The sequence below is a fragment of the Glandiceps talaboti genome, chromosome 18 (assembly GCF_964340395.1).
Source record: "Glandiceps talaboti chromosome 18, keGlaTala1.1, whole genome shotgun sequence".
Taxonomy (NCBI): Eukaryota; Metazoa; Hemichordata; class Enteropneusta; family Spengelidae; genus Glandiceps; species Glandiceps talaboti.
The window spans coordinates 7,800,001-7,821,212 of record NC_135566.1 but is presented as its reverse complement, the minus strand read 5'-3'; the positions used below and the strand labels follow the sequence as shown (position 1 = coordinate 7,821,212).

General features: G+C 36.7%; 3 protein-coding genes across 5 annotated transcripts in view; 1 reads left to right on the top strand and 2 right to left on the bottom strand.

Annotated features, from left to right (window-relative positions):
- Positions 1 to 150: 150 nt before the first annotated feature.
- Positions 151 to 4,154, bottom strand: LOC144448866 (large ribosomal subunit protein eL6-like). The gene is made up of 6 exons (XM_078139180.1): positions 4,136 to 4,154; positions 3,008 to 3,128; positions 2,379 to 2,480; positions 1,882 to 2,071; positions 653 to 837; positions 151 to 368 (listed from the first exon to the last, which is right to left on the bottom strand). The coding sequence occupies exons 2-6, from the start codon at positions 3,125 to 3,127 to the stop codon at positions 216 to 218; spliced, it is 750 nt and encodes a 249-aa protein (XP_077995306.1). The 5' UTR covers position 3,128; positions 4,136 to 4,154; the 3' UTR covers positions 151 to 215.
- Positions 4,155 to 4,227: 73 nt separating this feature from the next.
- Positions 4,228 to 11,458, top strand: LOC144449203 (uncharacterized). 3 transcript variants are annotated; one of them, XM_078139708.1, is made up of 9 exons: positions 4,228 to 4,299; positions 5,065 to 5,168; positions 6,016 to 6,101; positions 6,650 to 6,817; positions 7,317 to 7,472; positions 8,081 to 8,128; positions 8,677 to 8,737; positions 9,609 to 9,705; positions 10,146 to 11,458. In XM_078139708.1, exons 2-9 carry the CDS (start codon positions 5,153 to 5,155, stop codon positions 10,225 to 10,227), a joined length of 714 nt encoding a protein of 237 aa, XP_077995834.1. In that variant the 5' UTR covers positions 4,228 to 4,299; positions 5,065 to 5,152; the 3' UTR covers positions 10,228 to 11,458. The 3 variants fall into 3 exon arrangements, with proteins under 3 accessions (XP_077995834.1, XP_077995837.1, XP_077995836.1); XM_078139711.1 differs by lacking the exon at positions 4,228 to 4,299 and adding an exon at positions 4,405 to 4,486; XM_078139710.1 differs by lacking the exon at positions 4,228 to 4,299 and adding an exon at positions 4,771 to 4,784.
- Positions 11,459 to 20,779: 9,321 nt separating this feature from the next.
- Positions 20,780 to 21,212, bottom strand: part of LOC144449517 (calpain-B-like) — a 9,145-nt gene continuing 8,712 nt past the window's right edge. The window contains exon 11 of the mRNA XM_078140062.1: positions 20,780 to 21,121. Within this exon, the coding sequence (XP_077996188.1) occupies positions 21,103 to 21,121 (19 nt within the window). The 3' untranslated portion in view covers positions 20,780 to 21,102. The remainder of the gene's footprint in view (positions 21,122 to 21,212) is intronic.

The window sequence follows — 21,212 nt, the reverse complement described above, 5'->3', positions numbered from 1 at the left end:
CGCATTTTACAGAAGTGTCAGGTTAGGAGTGGGCATGCAGTGTCCTGATTGTCCTGTAGATTTACACACACACACACACACACTTTACCACACCTAGGACACTACTGAACCTCAGTTCAGTTGCCCTAAAAACACAAACACATAAATATACTCGGTAAACTTGTTTTATTACCACATACATCAAATTGTAAACATGTACAGTATTCCAAGCTCTCTTAAAAGATCATTTCATGTGGGTACTGTTTGGTACTTAGGAAGAATGGAACTTCCAAATATCCTTTCAAGTGTGGTACATCTTTGATGAGGGGCACTAGTTGTCCGTCTACCTTCAGTTGGTCTTCCTTTCTCTCTTCTGATACAGTATATTCCTGTTGGACAAGCAAAGAAAAAAAAAGGCACTTACTTCAAATAATTGTCAAGACAAAAAATACCTGGACAATGGAAAACATAGAGAGTGAAACAAAAAAATTAGTGCAATTTTTTTTTCAAAGGAAGCTGAAGTACTTGACTATCAGGCTTCCCTTATGTTTCATTAGTTGAGCATGAACAGCGCCCCTAGTGCCCAAATTATACAATCTTTTGTCTTTCAAATAGCTGACATATGCAGCATTCAAGATGCTCTCGATCTCATAACTATGGGTCAATTTCTCACCTCTTTGGCCTCGTCAAAGATTTCGCCTTCTTGATGTTTTGGCTTCCTCAGCCTCTTTCTCTTGAAGTATTCATCAGTGAGCCTAGCTGGGAGTTCTACTTTACTGATGTCAATTTTAGTTTTTGTTGCAATACAATAGATCTGGTTGATACGACGCATAGGTACACCATTCACTTTCATAGGTCCTGCAACATAAACAAGCCATCAATGAGACCATGTAACAACGAGTTCAAAAGACCAAGTTTCAATCCCAGGTCATCACATTAGTGTTATTACATCTTATTAGTGGTGCCATGATGATTACATGGAATCATTCTTTTGTTCTAGATCATCTTCCAAACAACTGGTTTTAACACTTAAGATTTTAATCCTAATCTGAAGTGGGCATTTAATGAAATCTCTGCACTTGCAAGTACAGATCATTGAAGAATAAACTACATCTGATTCAGTGTTTTTGTTAAGGGTTATAAGATGGTAACGATGGACGCCTATTTAGGAAACTTGACCATATTCACCCCTTTCTGTGACCAAAAAAAATCTTTGTACATGCAAGCAGTTTCTGATGGAATTCAATGACACTAGTGTTTTGCAAAATGAGTATGTTCAATGCCATGTTCAGGCTATCTTTTGAGGGACAACACTGCCTATACAGACCAGTGGTAGAGTCTGTACACAAGGCCAAATTTTCAACAAATGTCAATCTACAAAATAAATGTACATCAGAAACTCTTTTAGAAGTTTATCACAGCTGCCACTGACTGTAAGATACATTGTGTTCCTCAGCCCTTATCAGGCTTCTAAACCAGTGTTTGTGATAGCTGATAGTGTGGCACAAACACCGTATCTTACAGACTACAGAATGATAGACAAATAGTTGATTACCAAAAACATGTCTATGTCCTTGTTCTATCCTATTTGAATACCTGGTGAGATCTATACCAGCAGTGTTTTTGTTAAGGGCAGAAAGCAGGTAAATTCTACCAGGGTTTCCAAACAAAATTATGGTAGATTGTATGGGGAAACTATGCAACTGTTACCCCTTTCCTGTTATCAGGGTTCCACATTTCAGTTGGTTGGAATGTTCATGCACTCTGGTGTCAGTTTGAAATGAAAATGTCTACCGAGTCAAACTACTCCGGGTGGAAATTTTCATATTGGTGTATGTATTGATTTGTTCTTACATCTACATATTAAGCAGCAGTACTTATAGCTATGACGAGACGACTTACCTGTGACCAACAAGAGACCAGATGCTAGTTGTTTGAGGCATACCACCCTTTTGCCCTTGTATCTACCGGCCACAAGGATGAGTACAGTGCCTGGGGTGATAGAAGGTCTGAGCTTGTGTACGTGCTCACTGAAAGGCTTCTTGCGACTACGTTTTCTTGGAGGAAGTTCATCAGTTGGATAGTAACGGGGCTGCAAGTAATGGTATGGTAAAGGTTCATTGTCAATGAGAAGTTGGCAAGCTAGTTTCACACAGCTGTTGATACATGAATATTTGGTCCTAAATATAAGGCTGATCCTCGGATTCAAATTTTGGGGTTTGAGGTAGTCCGTAACACCTGCGTTATCGTTCTGGCATAGAATTTTACATTTGAATGACAGGTAATGACATGGTAATATTTTGCAGTTCATTAGATCTCAACCATCCAAGAGAAACTACCACTTCTGAAAACTACACTTCAAATGATTTTTTTAAAATGAAAGTTAACACCATACTCACCGTTCTTTTAACACGGACAAGACGTTTGCCTCCATTTTTATCACCACCAATTTGTTTTTCAACGTATACTGGGGTCTTTACTTTTTCTTTCTTGACAGGATCCTGAAAAAGTGAATAATACCATATGAAGTTTCTTGCTAAATACCGACTCCTTATTCAGACACAGACACAGACACACGCGATATTACAGAAGCCAGTGTAACCTCACTGGGAGACATGCAAGGTTTGTTATGAAGAAGTTTACTTAAGCAAAGCGTGTACTCTATTTGAAATATAAATTTTGGGGCAAAATGGGTGATATTAAAACAGAGTTCACTTTAACAGTTTGTTATAGTGTTTTTGTCAAGGGCAATAAACAGGTAAAATCTACCCGAGTTCCCCTGTCATTTTACCATGGTTCCCCACCCAAATAATGGTACAATGCATTGGAGACTGGGTCTGTTTTACCATATTCTCCTCTCTGTTACCGAGGTTCCCTAACCTTAGCAAAAATTCACTGTTTTAGCTGACTTGACAATGTATAGCAAGCCAGGTGTCTGGGCTATGTTACAGTGTATTATACTTAGCTAACATTCACAATTAGAAGTCTACATTCTGAAACAACTTTCCAACAGCAAGCAAAGACTTACCCATTTTTTTTTGTATGTAGCTGTTCTTTCATACATAGCTGACCTGCCATAGCGGGAAACCCCACCTGTCAGCAACTTGTTGCGACAACTATGGGCCTTCTTTTTCTTCTCGTCAGCCATGCTGTTAAAGTAAAGGGAAACATTGCTATTAAAATACAGCAGATGCAGAGAACAATATAAATTATAGTATTACAAATTTACTATACAAACCCTATATTCACGTACAGCTTTCCTATTATGATGTACAAAAACTTGACACCACACTGATGCTTGAGAACAGCCTTATCATACAGTAGATGCCCCCCCCCCTCCCCCTCACAAACATGACATAGCTTCATTCATTACAAATGATGTGAGAAACAAGTACGGTGACAGGTTTGGCAGATCATGATGGAATATAGCAAAAGCACAGTTTATGGACATAGACTAAAAGTCTGTCTACCCATCTGAGCACCTAGAAAACAGACAGTAAATAACATATCTGTATGTTTTAGATCTCACCCATAGGATACACTATTCTGATGTTTGGAATACTCGTGCATGAAAACATTAAAAAGATGTACTTTGGCATGACAAAATTAAAGTACACGCAGTACACATGCATTCATTTCAGTTAGAAATGATTACAGCACATATTGTTTTGACTGTCGTTACAACGTGTACAAATTTGCGTGCGAGTAGACCTTCCTTCCAAGTTCCAGTCAAAATACCTATCCTGGAAGGTTGCATGTCCTGCTTTGGATGACATGATTGGCAATATTTTAGTTTCACAGCGGAAAGATGACGTGGTGTCAACTTGGATCATTCGTTTAATTTCACAATGAGCTTAAAATACGCTTTCGCTTTTAGAATTATGGACATTCGTTCCTGAATGAGCGCCGATCACAACTACCCACATTCATCGTGTAATGTTATCATCGGGATAGGTCCATGCTAGCTATCGACACCTATGTACAACATATTTTCATTTTTCAACACTCAAAAGCCATACGAAGCCGAAAATTGTGACACACTATAAAGATGGGCTATTACATTATTCACTTTTACTAGAAAGAGAAACGTTTAGTGAGGGATGTGTCAGATTTTCGATGGATATATCTGTGTGCCTTTGATGGCCGCCATACTTACATTGAAGCAACAAGGGTAAGAGGACAATATCCGGGAGCTTCAGTGAAACATGTACTCAATAAATGATGACGTAGTACGCAACTGATGCTCGACTGAATGCGGAAGCAGTGAATCGTAAACTGTTTGGGTACCATGCATGCTGGCTACTTGGAATGAACCAACCGGTTAGTATGAATTTGATTTTTCTAGAATAATGTAAACCATTCAAAAATTACGTGTACTTCAAGGGCATTCAGATCTGTCTGTTTATAACATAAATGTGGCCGTGATCGGAGCGGTGTCGAAACTTGCGATGACCGGGTTGCAATCCATGCAAAACCAAAACAAAGACACTTTCACGTCGAAATATGTGTTAGTATTCCATACACTGCTAATTCTGTACCATTCACTTTATGCAATTTGTCTTTGTAGTAGTGAATGTCATTTAGATTTATGATGCAGAAATGCGACTTGTGGCTTGGCTATTATCTTTTTTGCAAAGACCAACCACATTGCAAATGTTGATCGTAGCCAGATGTTTACGTAATAAGGTTCGTGTGTGTGTGTCCATGGTCTGGCTCACTCTACTGCCTGTGGTCCAAACATCTACTTGTCTTCCCTTTATGTGTGACTATGAATTGTTATAGAAAGAAAAGTGAGAAATTCAAATGTATGTAAGTACCAGAGTACCAGAGAGATCTATCACCCTCACTAGTGGTGTGTCCTCTACAGTCTAAGACCTGCCACTGATCAGATGCACACAATTTTCTAGTGGTGCACCAATGTTTGGTTTTCTCCATTCTCTTTACTATGTGATGACTCACAAGAAATGCCAGTTTTTTATCATTGTGTCTCACAACAACAAAATTTGGCTATCATTAGAGGGCACACTGACCCTCACCCAGAAACAATTTACTGTAACTCCAACAATTACCCCCATTTCATTTCAGATTAAGTTGTCATTTATTTCATAATATCTTTGAGGACTGACAAACAACAGTTGTGAAATAATTATCAGTTGGCAAGCACTACTATGTAATGATGCCGGTTGCAGGTAAGAATCAGAATATATTTCCAGTTGTGTACTCAACCTTCAGACCACCAAACCTCAGTTGATTCATTGCACCAAGTATGTAACAAAATCAAGAATCTTACATAATTCAACTGTGACTGGAATAATTAACAATTAGTACAATGTATGCTAGTAGGTAACAGAAAGAGTGATATTCCACAAAATCTAGACTGTCGACAGTCACTCGCACCTTTTTTCCCCCACGTATTATCTAAACTTAAGTCATCGCCGTGCTCCGATCCGGTGCAATACTACTATAATCGAGTTGCTCGGGCCTTCGGGCCTCGATATCAGTATGCGATTATAGTAGTGTTGCGCCGGATTACAGTGCGGCAACGGCTTAATTTTAGATAAAACGTAGGGAAAAAAGGTGTGAGCGACTGTCGACAGTCTACACAAAATCACTACCCTTTCCTGGTTGACTTCATAAAGATCAAAAGTTTTTCATTCCCTTATTAATCACATTGATGAAATTCTGCTTAGAGGATGGGAGACATTTCTATCTTTCTTTGTACATGCATAGCTGCAGTTGGTTAATACTGGTTTGCTAAAAACTTATTTTCACTTATTTCACTGGAAAACAAAGACGCCAAAATAAGTAGTGACTAAAATGCCCTCTTGTACATGAACACAATGTAACAGTTTGGCAATTAGTAAAAACTCAGAAGTAGTGGTCTGAGGTAAAAATTAGTATTGGAAAACTAGCTGAAGACTCTAAAATTGCAAAATTTTCTAGAAGCAAAATATTTAGGTTTACAGAATTTGATGGATGGCAGAAAATGTCCTTGGTGTATTTATGACATGAATTTTCCATTTGTTGTCTCTACAGATGAATACAGTGTCGATTCACAACATTCACCAAACTATAAACAGAAATACAAAACTTTGAAGAGAAAATTGAAATATCTACTCTATGTAAGTTTACAGAGTAATCAAAAGCTCTCGGCTTGTCAAATTATGTTGTGTGTATTGGTTAAATTTCTAATAGGGAACTTGCAATCCAGACTGAGCATGCTCAGATGCGAAGGACTATGGGATTATGTGAGGTTATCGTATTACCTAATCTGGAGCTACCGATAAAATAAACCTCCCACAATGATCAGGGTGACTATGAATTGATCATTTGTGGTTGCAAACAATATAACAATATTGTTCGTAATACTAATTGATTAGCATTTATTATCACATTTCCCATGATGCAACATTCAACATGGCAGGTTTGCAAGTTCCCTATTTGTAAATGTACTAATGGTTATATTATAGGCTGTACAGTACACCATAACAAGTGCCTTCACACAAAGGTCAACTGCTTTCCTTTGTCAGTGAGGGCAGTATGTCATTTTTTAGGAAAATAACTGAAAATATTCATGATTTTTTAGACAGTTTTGACAGTCTTAATTTCAGCCATTTTTTCTCTCGCATCTTTTCAGTTCAAAAATGAAATTTGTGTTCATTCTGCACAGGAACAAGAATGTTTCCGAGAAGAGTTGAAGAAATGCCAGAGAAAATTATTGAAAGTGTCACGTGATAAAAGTTTCCTGTTGGATAGATTGTTGCAGTATGAACAGATAGAGGATTCCTCCTCAGAATCTGAGGACACTATGTCATCATCGAGTGATAATGAAACTAAGGTAACGTAACTGAAATAGTCATTATATTGAATCATGTATCAGGATAAATTCCTTACATTTGTGTGCATGTTGTCACCACAATACATTGCCAAACACATGAAGGATGGGAAGGGCCTGACTTTTGGAAGGTCAGTAAGCCATACTGCTATTGAGAGCCACACAATCCATATCTGTGTTGCCAAGGTTTAAATTTCTGATATACCCCCATGAAATACTAATATACATTTGAAATACATATTTGCATATTTTTGGCTACAATGTTGGACATGATATTAAAAGTTAGTTACTGAAAGCCAAGGCTGTATCACAAAGCAGATTGAATATAAAGTGGCCTTGTTTGGACAAATTATCCTAGGCTGTGATACAGAAAATTATTACACAGATAGATCTTACAATTTGTCCATAGCAATACATAGGACATTATTATGCATGATATTACTCTATTCTATGGTTTGTTATTGATTTTATTGTTAATTGCAAATTGTTATTGGGTTTGCAGGGGAATGACAACGTCAAATCTAAAAAGAAAAAGATCACCTCACATTCACTACAGTCATTGTCATACAGTATGGAGAGTTTTAACCCTCAACTATTTGGAGGTATGGGCTATCCTGGAATCTTACCATCATCATCACAGACGTCGTCACATCTACCAGTAAGTCAGTTAACGACTAACTTGAAGTGGCAGTAAATTAGAAATTTTTCATCTTTATGACCTTCATAGTCAGTATTTGAGTCTTGCAGATATCTTCTGTGGGTGATTTGAATTTCGATTTTGAAAAATTTCAAGTCAAACACAATTACATAAGAAATAGGATTAGCATGGTGTTTCATTCAGATGACTTGAAAACCCAAAATAAATTATTATTGAGGTGGTATGCACAGTTTGGATATGGAAGTAGACAAGTAATCATGTTTAATACCAACCAGGAGGAAAGTAAACAACAACGCCATTAAAGTAAGACCATCATGTCCATGTGTAATCATTTCAGCAGAAGACTGTTTTGTCTGCACTGTAAAAGAATAGCAATGGTTGTCATTTTTCAGTGTGCGGCTAGGATCCTACTGTCTGTATGGTGCCACACTGTTGTTTTTAGTCTTGATTAAATATGTGGCTGTCTTTATGTAAAAAGAAACAGTCCTGATGAGTAAAGCTCCATACCATGTTTCTGCTGTAACAGGAAACAAAACAACAACAGAAAAACAATCTTTTTGCAATACATTTTTTTACGCTTATGTTTCTGTATTTGTTGTCGTTTACAGGGATCATTAGAATCCAGAGGTTTTACATTACCACAGTTGCCACATGAGGTAAGACTAGTACATCAATATTGTAATATTAATTATGTTACAAACAACACTTCTCTTGCAAATCTAACTGTATGAAGCCTATAGACATAAACATGGGTTATCACACTTCAAGTTCAAGGCCAATTTCAGATTAGGATAAAAAAAGTGGCTGTGAAAAATAGTTAGCAGACCTATTGAAAAAGTTGATCCTGAGCTAAAGAACGGTTCTATTGAATCCACATGGCTTATCTCTATGGTTACTGTCAAAGACGATGATTTCCATTGGTCAGTTCTTCCCCAATCACATTTCATCATACAGCTAAATTGTAAGGCAGCTCCTTACACCAGTAGCTGTGTGGGATATATATCGTTGGATGTCAAGTTTAGCGGTGTTCAAAGAAGATAATTTTTGTAGGTATATGAATTGAGTTGAAAGTATAATTTCTGGTGAAAAAGACTTTAAAAATCAACAACCATGGGACATAATGGTCCAATTGTTGGCTAAGATGTTCCTAGAGATGTCTAGATAAAACTTTATTCATGGCAAATTATAAATTTGTATTTTCCAGAATCCCACTTTTTCAGACATTCCACCTAAGAAACCCAAGAAAAGCAGATCTTCAAAAACAGGTGAGAGATATGAATTAAAGATTACGGCCTGAAAAAGGACACATTATATGAATTAGGAAATGTTTGACACAAGTTTGTAGAGTTTTCAGATTTGGGTGATTCAGCAAAAAGTAAGGGATTTTTTCATCACATATGTTCAATTATAGTAAGTCCAGCAATTAGAGGTGGTCATATCTTAATTTTTTTTACAGATCAGAATTTTTGTATGACATACAATGCAGATTGCAAATAAAACCATAGGTCAGATTAAAGATGACGTTCATTATGCCAGATGACTTGTAAAAATGAAAAACTCCAGAAAAAGACAAGAATACAAAACACACAAACAAAACTAACAAAATGCAAATAAAAACACATTACAAGGCATAATATATAAAATCAATCCAGGTGGACTTGAGATGACAATTTTGCAAAATTCATTTTTTACAAATTCTTGGAGATAGATTAAAGTCAACATTCAAAATACTACAAAACATTATAAGTTGTCATATATCTGTGAATGGCATAATGTTTAAAAACATTAAAATTTCTACTGATATCAGGTCTAAACATGTAAAATTCAAAAATTTGATTACCAAAGCTGATTGATAGTTTTGGTATACCACAGGGTTCAGTGAGCATGTAATAAATCGATCAATCAATCAATCAATCAATCAATCAATCAATCAATCGATCAATCAATTACATGGTCGCTGATCCCTGTGGGTATACATGCATAGTTCATCATCACAGTTAAAGGTCAATGTCAGACTAGGGTTAAAAGTTGTCTGGCAGAGTTATAGAGAAAGTTGGTCTTTAGCAAATATTATTAATCAAGACCATGGGATTCAAACGTTGGGGTTTAAACATTCAAGGTGTCATATTCTTATAGGTACATCCAGTAAATCTGGTAGCGGTGGCAGTAAAAAGGGTGAAAGTAACAAAGCCAACAGTAGTGAGCTGTCCATGTCTGATGTTTCACCTAGGGAGTAAGTTTCATAATTATATTTTACGGATATACAAATAAAAACACATTAAAGCCACAGTGTTTATAACGTAACTATTATTGAATCGTGAATATCTATGTTCTGCTAGTAAGTATGCATGTCTTCTGACTCCCATGAGGCAATGTGTGTGTCCATGCCAAGGACAACCATTGAACAATGAATGAGGAACAAGTTTCAACTCAATGTTCTTCGGCAATCATATGTAATGTTAACTGATGTAAAATCGTGAAACGTTTCTCCAGCACCATAAGTTTACGCAAATGTCTTCATATCTTGCAGTGGCATTCCTCTTTAATATTTCCCATATTTTGTGTTTGAATATGTTTGACTTGGCTTGCATGATGCAATGTTTGTAGATGGATGCATATCATTTGCATAGATTAATGAACAGCTTTGTTTATATTTCTATTTGTTAATTAAAGTGGAATGAAAGAAGAGGACGGTGGTCCACCTGAAGATATGTATGAAGGTGACGATAATCTCATTATTGACATACCTGAATGAAGATGGGATATTACTGCTGTTTGATTGTTGGCAATCCAGGGATTGCGTGTGCTGACCTGAAAGGTCATACATCCTGGAACTTTGTAAGAGGACTGAGTTCATTCTGACACACAAAATACTATTTCAAAGGTTGCACACTCTGGTACTTGATCATTGCTCGAAGCAATGAATGAATGAAATGAACCATTTGGTTAGTGTGAATGACTGCCAACACTAGAGGGCAGTATTTGTTGAGGTATAGTTGGAAATTACCAAATGCCATATTTTGATAAGTTTCAAGCAAATCTGTTTTGATTCACTGTTTAAAGTTTGTTTGCTGATATTGTCTGTACATATAAGTTGAGTTTGCAGATATTTTGATGAAGTGAATTAACAAAAAACTGTTTTTATCCATGTTTCTTAGTACTACAGTAGATTTCTAAAAAACTGAAAGATAGTGTCATCACTTGTACGAGTAACACTTAAGCAATTTCTCTGTGCTACACTCATTTATAGCATTCATGTCAAGTGTAAAAGTATACTGTTTCAATTTGTGTATTTACAAGCCTAGCATGTGGCTTTTCTAAAGTGGTCAATTAGCAAATGAAACAGTATACTTTTACACTTGATATGGATGCTATTAACTATTGTCGTACATACAGAAAACACTTCACTTTGGTGTTATGGGTTGTATAATGGTACCTGCAGCACTTACTAGTTATTTGAAGTCTTTGTATTATTGAAAGGAAACTTTCAGGAATTCTAACAGGAATACTGTTTTTCATTATTTTAAACACTTTGAAATAGTGTAGTAAATCAAATCTGTACCAAAAATGCTATTACAGAAATCAAGCCATTAGAAAACTCTGACACAAAACTAAAAATTAATGTTGATACAAGATGGTAACAGACGTTGATGTCTTTATACTCACAGTAGGGTGGTTGTCTCTGATAGTAAGTTTTCTAGTAGCCACATAGTTAACCTTTCATTCGGTGTGTCTTGACTTTAGGGTGATTATATCCACAGAACCAATGAACTGCTATCGCCCACTTGTGTAATCTACTGCATTGAATAACAATAGTTTTAGTTTTTGAGTATCCTACTTTGCCGATAGATAGCATTTCGTAGCAGCATCTACAGTAGTAAACTTTTACTACCGATCTCAATGTCTGACCTGATTTTGCATCTTAAGAATGTTCCATTCAGTGATAAAAGAAACTGCAAGACTGACAGTATGGACGGAGAATAAAAAGCATACATCACTAGAATATTATTGTGTTTGTATTTCTGTTCTTTTCAATCCAAGAGCATACACAAAGATGGAAAAGGGCCATGTTATTCCACCTTCCTTCCAGAATAGGCATGGGAAAAATTGTGTATAAGAGTTGGAAAAGGGCTATATTCCAACCTACTTTCTATTGTTTGTTCATATGTATATCCAGACTGTTGCCGTTAGATACTGCTGCATCACTGCCTCACTATGAAGTGCACAGTTTTACAATGCCACCAATAACTGCATCTAATAAGGTCAAATTAAAAAATACTGAGTGTGTTTCCAATAACCTGATCGAACCTAGTTTAAGCCCCCGACCCTAAACATTTTTTTTTGCATGCAGAAAGGTAAAATAGTAACAATTTACTTCTATTTCCGCATACATCTTCCTGCCTTTGCCTCACCTGTGGTTACTTTTTCGTAAGAATCTTATTCCTGAGAGAAATCATGTCTTTTTAGACTATAACAGTACAGGCTATATGTTGGTCTTCTTAAACTTATAATTCTCTTCATTTATATCTTTTACACCTCTTCGAAACTCTCATGAAAGTATTGTGATTCACAAATATCTTATCTATGGGGTTGAACTAATTTTTAAAAATTTCAAATAAAATAAAATGAAATTCCGACCTACCTACTGCTCTACCTACACTACCTTTAAAAATTTCCCAAAAAATTATTCATGAGGCGATGAAACACAAAATTTCGGGGATCAGATAACACCACAGACAAGAGAGAAGTAAAACATTAACGGGTATGGTGTTGAAGTGTTAATAGGGGCATTACAAGCTCTGTAATCATCTTTAGTAGTTTGCGAAGGATTCTTTTGTTCGAACAAGGGCCGAATGTTACCGAGAATTCCGTGATTTACTCCTTTTTGCTCTTCGGGAACCTTCGGTCTTTGCTTGCCACAGCACAGCATGCAAACATCGATGATTCCCGAAGAGCAAATCACATAATTCTCGGTAACCTTCGGCGTACGTTTCAACAAAAGATACCCTTGAAAACTACCAGAGGCGATTACTGAACTTGTAGTCCCCCTAATAACACCTAGGCCTAATAGCAAGTCTTGTTATGTTTCTATCTTGTCTGTGATTCTATCTGATAGCCGTAATTTTGAGTTTGGTAGCCTCATGAATAATTTTTTTGAGGATTTTATAAAACGGGTCTAGAGTGAGTGGTGTGTGAGGGCGCCGCATCACGACGTACCATACTGGAGATGATGGTGGGGTAACATACTGAGTCAATATTTCAGATCGGTAGCTCGTTCAAGCTGTTTGAAATTGTGTGTCCTATCACATCACTCACTTTAGACACTTTCATTGAATAGTTTCCCATGGCAGATATATATTTATCTTAACTTTTCAAAAATCCCTCCTAAATTTTATGTTTCTGCAACAAAAACTTTGAAAATACGATTTACATGGGCTATTGACACCTGTTGCTCAGTGTTGACAATACAAAGAAACTGACATGTTTTCACCTCTTATGTAATAAGTCGTTTTTACCCTACAAACAGTCCCAACTAGCTGCTGATCAGAAATATTGACTCAGTACCTAGGATCAGGCGCCCTCACTGTCACACATCATCTCTAATCTTGAGGAGGCTTTAAAAATTTCCCAAAATTTTATTCATGAGGCAATGAAACACAAAATTTCGGGTATCAGATAACACCACAGGCAAGAGAGAAGCCAAACATTAACGGGTATGGTGTCGAAGTGTTAATAGGGGCATTACAAGCTCGGTAATCATCTTTAGTAGTTTGCGAAGGATTCTTTTGTTCAAACAAGGGCCGAATGTTACCGAGAATTCCGTGATTTGCTCCTTTTTGCTCTTCGGGAACCTTCGGTCTTTGCTTGCCACAGCACAGCATGCAACATCGATGATTCCCGAAGAGCAAATCACAGAATTCTCGGTAACCTTCGGCGTACGTTTCAACAAAAGATACCCTTGAAAACTACCAGAGGCGATTACTGAACTTGTAGTCCCCCTAATAACACCTAGGCCTAATAGCAAGTCTTGTTATGTTTCTATCTTGTCTGTGATTCTATCTGATAGCCGTAATTTTGAGTTTGGTAGCCTCATGAATAATTTTTTTGAGGATTTTATAAAACGGGTCTAGAGTGAGTGGTGTGTGAGGGCGCCGCATCACGGCGTACCATACTGGGGATGATTGTGGGGTAACGTACTGAGTCAATATTTCAGATCGGTAGCTAGTTCAAGCTGTTTGAAATTGTGTGTCCTATCACATCACTCACTTTAGACACTTTCATTGAATAGTTTCCCATCGCAGATATATATTTATCTTAACTTTTCAAAAATCCCTCCTAAATTTTATGTTTCTGCAACAAAAACTTTGAAAATACGATTTACTTGGGCTATGGACACCTGTTGCTCAGTGTTGACAATAAAAAGAAACTGACATATTTTCACCTCTTATGTAATAAGTCGTTTTTACCCTACAAACAGACCCAACTTGCTGCTGATCTGAAATATTGACTCAGTACCTAGGATCAGGCGCCCTCACTGTCACACATCATCTCTAATCATGAGGAGGCTTTAAAAATTTCCCAAAAAATTATTCATGAGGCAATGAAACACAAAATTTCGGGTATCAGATAACACCACAGGCAAGAGAGAAGCCAAACATTAACGGATATGGTGTCGAAGTGTTAATAGGGGCATTACAAGCTCGGTAATCATCTTTAGTAGTTTGCGAAGGATTCTTTTGTTCAAATAAGGGCCGAATGTTACCGAGAATTCCGTGATTTGCTCCTTTTTGCTCTTCGGGAACCTTCGGTCTTTGCTTGCCACAGCACAGCATAGCATGCAACATCGATGATTCCCGAAGAGCAAATCACTGAATTCTCGGTAACCTTCGGCGTAGGTTTGAACAAAAGATACCCTTGAAAACTACCAGAGGCGATTACTGAACTTGTAGTCCCCCTAATAACACTAGGCCTAATAGCAAGTCTTGTTATGTTTCTATCTTGTCTGTGATTCTATCTGATAGCCGTAATTTTGAGTTTGGTAGCCTCATGAATATTTTTTTTGAGGATTTTATAAAACGGGTCTAGAGTGAGTGGTGTGTGAGGGCGCCGCATCACGGCGTACCATACTGGGGATGATTGTGGGGTAACGTACTGAGTCAATATTTCAGATCGGTAGCTAGTTCAAGCTGTTTGAAATTGTGTGTCCTATCACATCACTCACTTTAGACACTTTCATTGAATAGTTTCCCATCGCAGATATATATTTATCTTAACTTTTCAAAAATCCCTCCTAAATTTTATGTTTCTGCAACAAAAACTTTGAAAATACGATTTACTTGGGCTATGGACACCTGTTGCTCAGTGTTGACAATAAAAAGAAACTGACATATTTTCACCTCTTATGTAATAAGTCGTTTTTACCCTACAAACAGACCCAACTTGCTGCTGATCTGAAATATTGACTCAGTACCTAGGATCAGGCGCCCTCACTGTCACACATCATCTCTAATCATGAGGAGGCTTTAAAAATTTCCCAAAAAATTATTCATGAGGCAATGAAACACAAAATTTCGGGTATCAGATAACACCACAGGCAAGAGAGAAGCCAAACATTAACGGATATGGTGTCGAAGTGTTAATAGGGGCATTACAAGCTCGGTAATCATCTTTAGTAGTTTGCGAAGGATTCTTTTGTTCAAATAAGGGCCGAATGTTACCGAGAATTCCGTGATTTGCTCCTTTTTGCTCTTCGGGAACCTTCGGTCTTTGCTTGCCACAGCACAGCATAGCATGCAACATCGATGATTCCCGAAGAGCAAATCACTGAATTCTCGGTAACCTTCGGCGTAGGTTTGAACAAAAGATACCCTTGAAAACTACCAGAGGCGATTACTGAACTTGTAGTCCCCCTAATAACACTAGGCCTAATAGCAAGTCTTGTTATGTTTCTATCTTGTCTGTGATTCTATCTGATAGCCGTAATTTTGAGTTTGGTAGCCTCATGAATAATTTTTTTGAGGATTTTATAAAACGGGTCTAGAGTAAGTGGTGTGTGAGGACGCCGCATCACGGCGTACCATACTGGGGATGATTGTGGGGTAACGTACTGAGTCAATATTTCAGATCGGTAGCTAGTTCAAGCTGTTTGAAATTGTGTGTCCTATCACATCACTCACTTTAGACACTTTCATTGAATAGTTTCCCATCGCAGATATATATTTATCTTAACTTTTCAAAAATCCCTCCTAAATTTTATGTTTCTGCAACAAAAACTTTGAAAATACGATTTACTTGGGCTATGGACACCTGTTGCTCAGTGTTGACAATACAAAGAAACTGACATGTTTTCACCTCTTATGTAATAAGTCGTTTTTACCCTACAAACAGATCCAACTAGCTGCTGATCTGAAATATTGACTCAGTACCTAGGATCAGGCGCCCTCACTGTCACACATCATCTCTAATCATGAGGAGGCTTTAAAAATTTCCCAAAAAATTATTCATGAGGCAATGAAACACAAAATTTCGGGTATCAGATAACACCACAGGCAAGAGAGAAGTAAAACATTAACGGATATGGTGTCGAAGTGTTAATAGGGGCATTACAAGCTCGGTAATCATCTTTAATAGTTTGCGAAGGATTCTTTTGTTCAAACAAGGGCCGAATGTTACCGAGAATTCCGTGATATGCTCCTTTTTGCTCTTCGGGAACCTTCGGTCTTTGCTTGCCACAGCACAGCATGCAACATCGATGATTCCCGAAGAGCAAATCACAGAATTCTCGGTAACCTTCGGCGTACGTTTCAACAAAAGATACCCTTGAAAACTACCAGAGGCGATTACTGAACTTGTAGTCCCCCTAATAACACCTAGGCCTAATAGCAAGTCTTGTTATGTTTCTATCTTGTCTGTGATTCTATCTGATAGCCGTAATTTTGAGTTTGGTAGCCTCATGAATAATTTTTTTGAGGATTTTATAAAACGGGTCTAGAGTAAGTGGTGTGTGAGGGCGCCGCATCACGGCGTACCATACTGGGGATGATTGTGGGGTAACGTTACTGAGTCAATATTTCAGATCGGTAGCTAGTTCAAGCTGTTTGAAATTGTGTGTCCTATCACATCACTCACTTTAGACACTTTCATTGAATAGTTTCCCATCGCAGATATATATTTATCTTAACTTTTCAAAAATCCCTCCTAAATTTTATGTTTCTGCAACAAAAACTTTGAAAATACGATTTACTTGGGCTATTGACACCTGTTGCTCAGTGTTGACAATACAAAGAAACTGGCATATTTTCACCTCTTATGTAATAAGTCGTTTTTACCCTACAAACAGACCCAACTTGCTGCTGATCAGACTCAGTACCTAGGATCAGGCGCCCTCAATGTCACACATCATCTCTAATCATGAGGAGGCTTTAAAAATTTCCCAAAAAATTATTCATGAGGCAATGAAACACAAAATTTCGGGTATCAGATAACACCACAGGCAAGAGAGAAGCCAAACATTAACGGGTATGGTGTCGAAGTGTTAATAGGGGCATTACAAGCTCGGTAATCATCTTTAGTAGTTTGCGAAGGATTCTTTTGTTCAAACAAGGGCCGAATGTTACCGAGAATTCCGTGATTTGCTCCTTTTTGCTCTTCGGGAACCTTCGGTCTTTGCTTGCCACAGCATGCAACATCGATGATTCCCGAAGAGCAAATCACAGAATTCTCGGTAACCTTCGGCGTACGTTTCAACAAAAGATACCCTTGCAAATTACCAGAGACGATTACAGAGCTTGTAGTCCCCCTAATAACACCTAGGCCTAATAGCAATTCTTGTTATGTTTCTATCTTGTCTGTGATTCTATCTTTTTTGTCGAATATGTAAAGAAAAGTTTAGGGTCAGCAGTGAAAAACTAGGTGGGGTCGGGTAACCAGAATCACACGGTGACATTTGAATCATTTTCATTTATTGCAAGATTAAAAATTCACTATATACAATTATTAGTAACAGATTATCTACAAACATGTACTGTACAATGTAGAAATATAAAAAAATATACATTATTTTCAAACAATGGAACATTAAATGTGCACACAAAATTAAAAATAGCATACATAAAATTATTGACCTTGAAGACAAAAACAAATGTTCGTTTTTTTACATTTTGACAGACCATGTCTGATTATTTACACTACAAAAAATTGATGTCAATATATATACATTTTTTCACATTTTTTTTTTCAAAAAGAGATGATGCAAAGATCAAAATATTTGTTCCTATTTTTTTTGAATATTCTCCTTTTGAAGGTTTTATTGAAGTATATTTTGGTAATTTAGTCATTTTATTTACTAAAAAGTGTGAAATTCCTTCAAGTTGAAGTTTGATACTAATACTGGTTAGAATGCCATGGTAACTGTCAGTTTTGTCACAATTTGGTGAATGTTTTCTGTACACAACAGCATATCCCTAATGGGTTAATTTGATTGGCTGCCATTTGATAAATCAGTGTCCAATCAGGTGCCTAGTTTTAAAGATGACAAGTCTCCAACATCATCTAAATGGTCATTGGCTAATTTTTGCTTCTGAGGCTGTGTCAACATCTCTATATATGTGAGTGTTTCCAATCGAAGTATGAACCATGAAGTACTCAACACACTGATACCTGTCCTGATGCACTGACATAGCTTTAGCTATAGTAGTCAAAACATTGCCTACTTGGCGACAGAGTTGAAAATCAGTTTACTTTGATAACGCCAACAAATGGATTTATTCATTATTACTATTGGATTCTGTACACCATGGCTAGATGTACAGAGTGATGTCTAAGACTAACAACAACAACAACAACAACAACAACAACAACAACAACAACAACAACAATATGTTGCAGTATTTCATCATTCATACTTTGATTGGAAGCACTGTAAAACGGCTTTCACCGCTTGAAGTTAATTTCAGTGTCAGAGGCAGCCATGTTGGAAAAACAGCTGACATGGATAGTATAAACGGAACTCTATGATTGGTCAATTAATGGCTGGATAATGACTTTACCGTTGGTGGTACACCTACATACAACCCTGAAAACAACAAGTTCAAGGGATGATTACAAAAGACATTCCACTAAATTCTTTCGATTATCCAAAACAATTGAATGCAAACATAACCAATATTACAACATTTGTAAATAAAAAAAAATGAATGTTTATGGATTCTGGGTTTATATTATCAAATGAAAAACTTCTAAAAGTGAAAAAATCTCCTCGAAAGTACAAAAAATTGAAATCCAAAATTTTCACTGATATCTCGTCAGCATTGACAGCAGTGTACTGCATTTGTAATTTGTATACCATTTGTCAAAATCTTCATTTTTGGAAGATTAACCACAGAAAGACAGTACTGCTGGAAGATTATGTTATTCTTGTTGAAATTTTGTTTAAAATTTCACCCACAGTAAATTGGAAGTTACAGTTTGAATCCTTCTGATCCTGAATCTTTATAAAGATTTATTCTGTTTGTATCTAATGTTATAAATTGTTAGTCTAAAAGATATGCCATGTCTGGGTATCAACATCGGCCTATCCCTCTTACAAAGAGTAGGCAATGAGGGCAGAATGACACAACATATTATACTGATAATTTGTCGCATCAGTGGATTAAGGTCATATCTGCTATGCAATTGTATAGGCAGATACGACCTTACTGCACTGACCCGACGAATTGAGCCTTCAGGTTTCTAAGATAGACACAAAACTAAAACTATTGTCACAACATGTTGATACAAATATGATAAGCTATTGAATGGATGTTTGTGCAATGATAGTCTCAGAAGAGAGGCATCTCTAAAAACTAGTTTATTTAGTTTCACGAACTTGCAGTGTACTGTTTTGGGACTTCCAATGTTTACACTATGTTGATCACAGGGTGATTAGAATCACACAACAGAGGAACCTTTATCACCCACTTGTGTAATCTACCACATTGAAGAACAATATATTTAGTTTGCGTCTATCTTAGTAAACCGAAGGCTGGATAACTAGTGTCGTATCTTACCATCTAACCTACCGATAGTTATGATATTAAACATACTTGTAAGAAAGATAGACAGTAAACTTTTCTATGTCATGGATAATGCTGTTATGTGATGTACTTTTTACCAACCACTATCAAAGACCTGGCTTAATTTACAGTGGAATGTTAGCTTATTACAAACAAATGCTACATAACATTCAACAAACAAAATCAAAGGATTCTCAGAGTGTCTATGTACAATTTTTTTCACAGAAAACTACTAAAATTTCAAAAAATGGAGATACACTAATAAATTTCAGAAAAAATATACAAATCAATAATTGCATAAACATTGATAAAGTTTCTTCAAATACTAATTATTTTGGAGGGGTGGCTGCTACATGGTGCATGCATTGGTTTTTGATTAAAAAATTTAAATGCCAAATTATTGGTGGATTTTGTTATTCATTTGATGCTGGAAAATGAGAATTGTCACCAAAGCTTGCTGAAATATGTTGGCAAAGCTGGTAATAAAGAAACATAAAAACACAAATACTCAACTGTATATAACCTTTACATGAATGGTTTCTCCCTAACAGTAGAATTGCACTTGTAACTTGACTCGTCTGGTGATGCCAGCAAAACTGTGTCTAAGGGACTAAGTGTCTTGTTAACTACAAACTGAATTCTTGAGTATGCCAAGCTATATATCTGGGTAAATTGGTAACTAAACATTTGGGTTTCTAACGCTGTCACTATAAATAAATTCCCCTCTAAAATAGACCCTCAAATTAACATCCTCACACACATATTTTACCAAGTCAACAGTGTTCAGTGAACTTTGAACATCTACATGCCCTAAGTAAGTTTCTACCATACACCAAGACAATTGGTCTGATGGTTTTTGACTTGTTGTTTACACACACACACACACACACACACACACACACACACACACACACACACACACACACACACACACACACACACATACGTACACACACACATCCATACATACACACACACACACACACACACACACACACACACACACACACACATCCACACATACATACACACATACACATTTTGACACCAAAAGCCCTACTTCAGTTGTGCTAAAAAGTACACAACACAAAATTCAGTCTAAATTCTAATTTTCAGTGGAAGACATTAATTATTAAAATTGTCAAATTGACATAGAAGTAAAGAGAGTTGAAGTCCTATACTTATACTACTGAACAAAATGATGTAAATGCTGATATTCAAATGAAGTGGGATAATAGCTTTGTTTACACATGCATGGAATAGTGTTCCAACTTTTAAAGTCAGCAAGGAGTCTTGATTTGGCATCTGAGTAAACACAAACTTGTCCTGAATTTGTCTTGAAACGATCTTGTCTTGGGAACATCTCCTGAAACCAGAAACCTTGTTGAAACTGTCCTTCATTTGTTTTGTATCTGAGTGTTCATCATGCCGTCACTGTCCTAAGTGTAAAGAACAACGCCTGCCAACCAGAGTTACGAATCAGAAGTAAGGTAGGACATAAAGTTGTTGGTGTGAACGGAGCTATTGTCTTCAGTGATTGTTTATACTTCTTCTACACAGTAACAGCCATGTCAAGCTTAGGCATCAGGTAGTTGACTAAAAAAGAACAGAAATATCACAAAGTTTAGAAACTTGGACAACACATCGAAATGGTCAAAGTTTAACACAATTCTTCGCAGTAAAAATA